At 43.8% G+C, this 9,758-nt stretch overlaps 1 protein-coding gene across 1 annotated transcript; it reads right to left on the bottom strand.

Moving 5' to 3' along the window:
• Positions 1–2,112: 2,112 nt before the first annotated feature.
• Positions 2,113–3,411, bottom strand: LOC136456102 (methylesterase 7-like). The gene is made up of 3 exons (XM_066455871.1): positions 2,984–3,411; positions 2,780–2,893; positions 2,113–2,678 (listed from the first exon to the last, which is right to left on the bottom strand). Exons 1-3 carry the CDS (start codon positions 3,371–3,373, stop codon positions 2,397–2,399), a joined length of 786 nt encoding a protein of 261 aa, XP_066311968.1. The 5' UTR covers positions 3,374–3,411; the 3' UTR covers positions 2,113–2,396.
• Between the last annotated feature and the right edge of the window lie 6,347 nt (positions 3,412–9,758).

Below are 9,758 nucleotides of genomic sequence, written 5' to 3'. Positions count from 1 at the left end.
CCTAAACTACTCTAAGTGTCTCTCCAACTCCAATCGACACTTAGAACTAGTTATCCTTAACCTTGTCGTCCATCCTTTGAAAACCGAAACGATTTCCATCGTAGGGGCATGACAACCTCGATTGCCCAATCGATCTCCATTACCATGACCTAACTTAATTGCCTCTGCAAAACACACGTTAGTCATAGTAATCTTGTATTGACATTAATCACCGAAATCCAACTAGGGACCTAGATGCTTTCATGGGTTAAATGCAGGTGTCTCGGCGCCATTCACTATGGCGCCGAGCTCGGCGCCAAGGTCGGGTCACTCTGGCGCCAAGCCCCTGGCAGGCCATTTTTCTGTGCCCAGGACCTCGGCGCCAGTGACCGTGGCGCCGAGCTCGGCGCCAGTCACTCTGGCGCCGAGCCAAGGGTCTATTTCTGGAATTGTTTCCGCCAGAGGTCTATTTGAGAGAAACTTTCGAAAAAGAGCCGAATAGTAAAAAATTCGGGCGATGTGTCTGCTCAGTTCGCTTGTTCGGCAAACGGCCGCAATTCCCAAACGCCCTGTTCGCTTGTTGGTTTCAGCCAGCCCAAACCAGCCAGCCAACAGTGTTTTCCTCTCACAATAAATCAGCATCAGCCAGCCCAAACCAGCCCAGAAACCAACCAGCGAACAGGCCGAAAGTATGAAATTTTTTGCCCAACGGTAACCACCTTTCACACCATTCCCAGCATTGGTTCAGAGACCTGGGTACATTATTAGCCCCAAAACAAACAGCCACAGTGGCCCAAACCAACTTGGCAGTACTACATTGAAATAACAGATGGTCAACAGTCTCAGGTTGAGAACAGAAGTAACATGAAGGATCCCCAGGCATCAAGAAACTGGAAAGATAGACATCTAAGACCAAAAGCCTGAACTTACTACACCTGAACCACTAAAATGCTAAGCTCTGCATACCCTAACACAGGGGAGCCAAGGAACATTCTCCAGGACCTACCAACAAGTAGAGTTTAGGACAGGTAACCAAGAAGTTCAAAAGAACATTACAAAAGTTGCGAACACACGGCAACTCCTGAAGCCAAACACCCAGTATCAAACAACCAGCAACTGCTAACTTGGAGAAGGCTTCAACCGTTCTGTTGACTATCATCCGAGTCCTTCAGCAAGTGATGGTCACCCCTCCGCGGCTTCTTGTTCAGCAAGCTTGTTGCAATTCGTAGCATAGTGTTTATACCTTCCTCCAGAGCCTCTCTGTCCATCCCTGCATATAGTCCTGCCCAGTAGCTCATAAGGGCGCAAGCATGACATACTATAGAGATTGGATTAAGTATTAATTTGCCTTCAAAGCACAGTTTATTCCAGGCTTTCCATATTGCCCAGCAAACGGCCGCAATTCCCAAAGTATGAAATTTTTTGCCCAACGGCAACCACCTTTCACACCATTCCCAGCATTGGTTCAGAGACCTGGGTACATTATTAGCCCCAAAACAAACAGCCACAGTGGCCCAAACCACCTTGGCAGTACTACATTGAAATAACAGATGGTCAACAGTCTCAGGTTGAGAATAGAAGTAACATGAAGGATCCCCAGGCCATTTCCTTTTGACCATATTATCTTTGGTTAAAATAGCATTATTCAAAGCCATCCATAAAAAAAATTTCAATTTCTCAAGAATTTTCCCTTTCCAGATTTTCTTATGATATCTGCCGATTTCATTAACAGTGAGAGCATTGTAAACAGATTTAACAGAAAAGATATCTTTTAACCCAAATTTCCAAGATACCACATCATCATTCAACCCCAGGTTAATCAAAGAAGTATCAAACAGGATTCTTTCCCAATCATCTCTCCAGCTATCAACCAACCATCTAGTAAAGGTTACAGCAATGAAGTCGTTTTTCACTTTCTCAACAGTTATGTTTTGCTTAAGACACATAGCAAACAAGTCATGAAAGAGAACTTCCAGGGATTTTTCATATAACCATTTATCTCTCCAAAACAAAGTTTTTCGACCATTCCCAACAATAATTTTCCTGCCTCGAAGATAAACATCTCGAACTTTTAACAAATCAGACCAGTTAGCAGAATCTGACTGCCTGTGCTTCACAGTACACACAGAATCGTGCTTGAGGTATTTATATTTAATAATTTCTTCCCAAATCCCGGACTCAGTTTCAAGTATCCACAACCATTTACAAAGCAGGCTAACATTCATTTTCCTGATATCTTTAATACCTAGTCCCCTTTTTTCTTACTCTTACAAATTTTAGTCCACCTGACAAGATGATATATTTTCTTTGTTCCACCCCCTTGCCAGAAAAAAGATCTTCTGATTTTATCCTTACCGGAGTAGTTGCCGTTTTCGCCAGGGGAGACATTTCTGACCAAACATTGGTACTACTAGGTATCAAGCGTACGTGTTGGCGACGTGGGCAAGGTGCCCAGCGAGCTCAGCCGGCTTGGAGAACATGGCCATGTGGTCGGCGTCGGCGATCTCCCTCACCTCCGCCACGGGACAGCTGGCGATCATCGTGTGCTGGTACGCCTCGGTCATGGCCTGATCCTGCTTACAGACCACGTACACCTTGGTCACCGCGCCGTACCTGGCCTCGCTGAACGGCGGCTGGCTCTGCAGGTCGGGCACGTAGTATGAGCTCACCCGGGCCAGGCTCTGGGACAGCGTGTAGTCCTGCCGAGATCAACAAATCGATTACTGGATATTTTCTGATTCATGAGACGATTCAATCAGCAGATTTGCAAGGGAGTGCACGAGAAGGTCGGAGTTGATACCTCCGGTGGGCTCAGCTGGTAGAGCTTATGGCGCAGGAATTCAGGCCCCAAGAACACCGAGGGTGGGGCGTGCTCTGCATCCGTGACGGTGTCCATCCAGTCTGGCACGGTAACCTTCGGGAGCACGGGATCGATCATTCATGTCAGCAGCAGGTCACTTTAGCTATCTCAACGACCAACAGCAAGAGGCGTACACAGACGTACCTTCTCGATGACGTGCGAGCGTGGGTTGCTGCAGTCCGGCAGGAACGCGGTGACAAACACGGCGGCAGCCACTTTCTCCGGGAACATCTCCGCAGCGAGCGCGATGTTCATGCCGCCGAAGCTGTGGCCCACCAGGACCGCCCTCTCTCCCGGCAGGAGCGCCCGGAGCGCGTCGAGCAGCGGCCGCGTGTAGTCCTCGAAGGTGGGCACGTCGCGGAGCTGCCGCGAGTCGATGCCAGACGCCGCGAGGTCCAGCGCGTCCACGCGGTGTCCCGCGGCGCGGAGCAGCGTGGCCACTCGGTACCAGCACCACCCGCCGTGGCCCGTGCCGTGCACCAGGATGATGCGCGTCGCTCCCTCGGCAGCCGTCGCAAGCGCGGGAGTCGACATGGTGTTGATGGGCTGCTGGTTTTAAGGTATAAAAGAGGTAGCTTCGCTGAGTTTATATAGATGATGATGGCATCGTCACGGCTGATGTGAGGGGCAGCAGGCGATGCCCACGTTTCGTCAAAGTTGAATATTTGATGGTTGACGACCTTAGTTTTCTCCTAGATGTCGTGAAGTGCGCACATGGCAATCAACCTTTGCGGCGGCAAGACTGATCGATAAGCCCGTGCCCCGGCCCGTTCGATGCTAATCCTACAAGGAACGCAAATAGATCTAATACGCAAGCATATAATGATGTCAGTGCCTGAATTTTTGAAAATTTTGAGACAACAATTTTACACAGTAACTAGTACAATTAAAAATGGACAACTCACAAAAGGCAATTTACAATTTGTTGTATAGCCTAACAGTGATAAAAATTACATGTCATCTAGACAACGATAAAAAATCAGACACATGATATGTGCGAGAAGTGTATTTTTTCCAGATACTAGTATAGATATTAAACTGCAATATCTCTAAATATATATGTATAACACAAACTGGATAGTCTGGATTCAACCTTGAATATCCATTTAATTTTGTTGTCTACAAATATCTATATATGTTACCAATGATTTTAGAAAAACAAACTATTAAATAAGATATCGAAATATAGTAAACTTTACAAGCACATACTCCCTCTGTCTCGATATGTCTGTCATTTTGGCTCTGTACCAAGTGCAGCAAAAATTAACTTAACCTGAACATAGGTGTGTACAGATGCATTGAAGGTTGCTTGAATTTAGACAACAACAACTACTCCTAGAACGACACACATAGGGAGTATCTAGTTAAACTTAACTGGTTGACTTTTCAAAATGCGTGATGTGCATCAATTTAAATATGAAGGAAGTATAATTGAACTCAGAAAGAGATTGCTGCAACATCGTTGCAGCTGCTGTAGCAGCAACCCCCACTCAGGAGCATTGTAGCTGCTAGAGACAAATTAAAGAAACGACTGTCGCAGCCCAAGCACGACAATCACACCCAAGCACAACCATAGTTATATCCAGGGGCGGATTTGGGCCCCGGGCTGCCCGGGCTGCAGCCCAGGGTGAGGCCCATGAGCAGTGGGGAATTGCTTTATAAAAACGGCATAAAAAGGCCTTTCAGCCCATTAGCCCACCCCGAGGAGGCGAGGAGGAGAAAGGCTAGCAGGCCGTGGCAGCAGTTAGCCTGGGGCGGAGCCCGTTTCTGGATCCGCCACTGGTTATATCTGTTGTAAAACACGTCGCTTGCTATTGAAACATTTTGCCTCTTCATCTCTCATGATCAACACAGTAGATGATAAAAGTAAAAAGAACACGTAGACACAAGAATTGGAAGAATATTCTTTATTTCTCTTAGTATCGATGATTACAACCTAGAGCTCCTACGTATATATAGTCCTGCCAAAACCTAAGCTTTGATAAGAGCCTATATAACAAACAGACTAGGATTATGATTCCTCCTTATTTCCTTCTAGGGTAGAGGCTGTATGTCTTACAACACCCTCCCTTGGACAATTACCATGATATGCACATGCCTTATTAAAAATTCCATCCGAAAACCCATTGGGAAAAATAATGGTTCTAGAAAAAAGAGTGCATCGCATTCGCATGTTGAATTACACATGTTGCCTTATTAAAAAAACTTGTGTGAGAAACCTTCATGTAAAAACTCACATAGGAAAAAAAAGTACAACACTTAACCTTCTCGGTCATGTATTATTCATGATATTCTATTCTTCATGAATAGATATTTTTCTTCATGATATATGCATAAACTTCAAGGTGTTAGCAAATATGATCTACTTGATCTTTGTAATTTTAGTGGTTTGCCTTCAACTTAGATTGAATCAAATATACTCCCCTCATCAAGCCATACTTTGAACTTTATTGTTCAAATCATACTTTTCATAAATATATGCTTAATTAATGGTATGTAGTACCATAAACCATGTCTTTCAAAAAGTTGGCTCACAATTCTTCTATGAATTATTGTAACGACCCGAATTTGCTACAACCTAGGCTCTCAATTTCGATCACTGACGCAGCTCTTAGACGAGCCCTGTAAGCTTTTGGATACAACCGAAACCACGAATATGTTGCTTCCTACCCATTGAGGCGACTCACAATCTAAAAAGATACAACATGATGGTTCAGATCATCGGAGATCAGGTTGTTGACAGTTGGAATAAAGTTAATTGGCCCAATGCCAAGTCCCAAGTGATTGAACCCATCTCTCAACCAACAGAGAATGCCAGACCATCTGACATAATATCAGACCATCCGCCAGCGTCTGAACCGCATGTAGTGAGTGGGGAGTGAGCTGTCCTCAACTCAGCCCTTGACCCCACATGTCATATGCACAAAATTGGATGAACCATACCTCAACTGAAGCAGCACCAACTCAACCCATTTTCCCATTTCTCACCTCCCTCTCTCTCTCTAAAAGAGCAAGAACAAGTAAGAACTAGAGAGAGAAAATGGAGATTGGAGATGAAGGTGGGAGATGGAGTGAAGACATGCAATCCAAGATCATCTCATCAAGATTAACTCATCCTCATCTCATGATCATGGTTAGCTCATGAGCTCTCATCTCATTTAGTTGGGAATCTCCCTCAAACCCTAATCTCAATCTTTCATGCATGTATGGATCATGGAGTGTGGTGACATCTCCTTCATCACAAAGGTAAGATCAAGACCCTATGCATGACCAATCTCAAGAAATCCCTCTCAATGTCACTCTCATGCTTTCTATGGATTTTTGCATGGATGATGGTATTTCTCCCCAAGGATGGAAGGCAAGGTGTGCTCAACCTCTTATTAAGGATCCTAGTCTCTCATGGTTATCAACCTTGGAGTTAAGTCCCTTTTTACTCAATATCAAGACTAAGTCTCAAGTGGTTCATGGGAAGGGATAGGACCCAAATCACTAGATGCACTAGTTAGCCATAACTCAAAACCCATCTAGCTCTAGCCCAGCACATCCCTAGAGTTATCCTAGAAGTTTGGTGCACATGCATAGATGCCCACTACCCCAAATTAGGATCTAACCAACACAAAACATAGAACATAGGTTATGTCGCCCAACTCGCGGAGTGTCCGTCAAATGCGGCGGAGCATCCGATAAACCTTCCTAATTTAGTAAATCACCCTATAGAAGCACTCATACCCTTATGGAGTAGGAACAACGAAGACTCTAACAAGTCTTCGGAGTGTTCGTTGAGTTATAAAGCCTCATAGTCAGTAACCCAAGAGTAACCAGTCTATACCTGAGCGTCCGTCACTCATGGCGGAGCATCCATAGAATTATAAGAAATAGCTATCTAGTAACCCGAGAGTACCCAGTTTGTACCGGAGTGTCCACCAACCGATGGCCAAGACTTGAACCTACCAAAGTACTCGTGATCCCCACAGATCGTCCGTCTACCTTAACAAAGCCAACCCAGGAATAGCCTACCTCGGTACCCAATACAGCAAAGTGTCCGTCATTTTGAACAAAGTGTCTGCGAGCCCACAGAGAGTGTGAGATTGTTTGGCAAGCTTACCCACGAGGTCGACAACACTAGTTTAGACCCTTTACCAAATAGTGTAACAGTAAACGTCCATCCCCAAGTTCCCATTAATGACCTACGAACCCATGTCCTTTCTCGTATACCAGATCATCGAAGCATCTCCTAAGTCGCGTCCCCCTGTTCTTTCAGGAATGCCTCGAGTAAGGATCGTGTAATTATTCAAGTCATCATCATCAACTTCGAAAGTTAGGACGACAGCACAATCAGGCAGGCACCCCACTACTATAAACCATATTTTGGATACTTATGATGTCTCATTATGAGTTATGCATTCGCATGTAGCTTTGGATAATAATCTTGTTTACTCTACACTAAGAGTCACTCTTTAATCTGTTAGAAGCCCTTCACCTAAACAATGGGAATGGAAACGCTTAATTGCTTATTGCTTAGTTACCTAGTAACGGTAGAAGTCGAGTATGAGAAGGGAACTCATTCTCGCGCATGTAGGATGCTACACCGGGGTAATTAATCACTAAAAGCAATGAGGGTACAACTTGCTTACTTCGCTAATCTGGCTAAGGAATAATATCACTAAAAGCTATAATCCTGGAAAACTACTTTGGTAACTTGCTCATGCGAGGGGTAGGTCGTTGTGAGTGTGGGATCTCAAACGACATAGCTCGTGGAACAGATAAGGACCGTTTATTGGGATACGTGAGTCCAAGTAACCACCCGTACAGACCACATGTCACGAATGGGGTCGACAAGACAAATAACTAATTGCAGTCGGTTTATCCGTGAAACTGGTAAGGGAGTGGCGTTGGTCAGGAATGTCTGGGACATTGACCGGACACTAGCCGAACCTTTCGTCGGACATTCGGGATGAATTAGGGAAAGGTTGTAGAACGTGAGGCAACCCTTACTACCAGACCCAGTGTATGGAGGTTAGTCCCATTTTCCGTGTGGGTACAGTTGTACACCTTTGTAGAGTTTGAAAGCCTGAAGTCCTTCGGGATGGAACTATTCGGTTGTTCCTACTTTCTATACCCATGGTAGCATAATGATGGAATGTGATGATAATGGGACAAATGTGTGCTAATCACCCCATAGAATACTATATCTCCTTAATGATAAAACTTCAAAATGGATCATGAGCATGTCATACTTTTAATGAATGCCATTTCTTTTCTGCAAATATACAAACACCTACTAAATGACTTTGCATCCATTAAATATTTATGTGTTGGAATTAAGTCTTGCGAGTATGAAATGTACTCACGGCATTGCTGTTAAGTTGTTTTGTAGGTCGTTGAGGTCTCCCTCCAAGACTATGTTCGATGAGTGCAATGGTTAGTATACCTTGGAAGTTCTCCGAGATGAGCTGCGTGTTTTCTGATGAGTAGAAGAGTGAAATGAAGTGTGACTTGAGTAGAGGGAAGTAGATAGTTAGAAGGATAGTGTCAGTAGTAGTTTCTTGTTTAATTTTATGTTACAGTCATTAATGTTTCAACTTAAGTGTTGGAGACTTACGTGTATAATCAATTGAGTCATTCGGTATGTCATGTATCGGGAATGCATGTGTAACTCAACGCAAAGATCCTGAAGAGGAGTTGCTACGTGCGCTTCTGGGGGCCTCGTGGTGGCAAATTAGCGACAACCCCCGCCCTGCCGCACGCGTCCGCGCGTGACAATTATGATATGGGTAAACAAGAGCAATATATTTCATGCATAAATGACCACTTATTAGTTATGCAAAACAAACAATATTTATCCTTCAGGGTAATAAATCCTTTCATAGGATTATGGGGTAGATAAGCTACAATGTTTAATATATTTTAGATAGTGCATCAAATCTTATACTACAGTTTGAATACTTGTAATTCGTTCTTAGTGGATTTTCAAATTATATGTTCTACAAATCTTAAGGATTTTGACTATGCCACTAAATAATAAATCCACTCTTATTTTTGGCATTTAGGGGATAATTCAATTGCTAAAAATCACCATTGTTCTTATACCTTCTATGATATTTAGAGGATATCACCACTTCATTGCTAGCTTTCAATTATACACTTTCTGAGTGTTTGTATGACAACTTTTATGATGTTTACGATTCCTCATTGCGTTCTCTCGAGTTTATACTCACTTTAGGGATTAATGGTGTTTATTCAAGAATTGACTGGTAAATCCTTCATATCAAAAGTGTTTACTTGGGTAATATGGATCAGTGTATCACGCATAGGGAATCTGAAAGGGTAGCACATGGGACACAGATTTATACTGGTTCAGGTATGTGGTACCTTGCATCTAGTTCAGAGTAGATATGTTTATCTCGTATGCTCAATTTACAAGAGGTTGTTGATTGTAACTTTTTGATACCGATCAGGGCTCCCTACCCTGCCTTATCTAGTCTGGGGTAAGGTTACATGAATACCAATCAGTTTACAGATATGTTTCCTAATTGGTTACAAGGAAATCTTAACAGTTATTCTTTTGTATCTTGTAGGAACCGATGTCTAGGCTCCATATGCCAGGTTACTTGTGCACCACGTCTGATGATGTACCCTAGTTCAGTTGGGCCTTATCCTTTGTCGTCTTTGGCCCATACCAGTAGTAATCGGATGATATACGGGCGGTGAGGTACCTGGGTCCATATCACCGATTGTAGCCCTCAAAGGACTTGATGACGGAGCCAGTCAAATGGCTCAATCCTTCGGGTGTCGGTACCAAAGGTCAATATACACCAATGCTCCCGATGGTTTTAATCCTTGGGCATCTACGGACGGACGCATCCTTCGATCTTCCGGATATTGTGCATAATTAAGTCCTATTATAGATAAGAATGAA

This window comes from Miscanthus floridulus, chromosome 6 (assembly GCF_019320115.1).
Source record: "Miscanthus floridulus cultivar M001 chromosome 6, ASM1932011v1, whole genome shotgun sequence".
Lineage (NCBI taxonomy): Eukaryota > Viridiplantae > Streptophyta > Magnoliopsida > Poales > Poaceae > Miscanthus > Miscanthus floridulus.
Note: the sequence above shows the minus strand (reverse complement) of the source record. Positions and strands in the feature narration are given on the sequence as shown.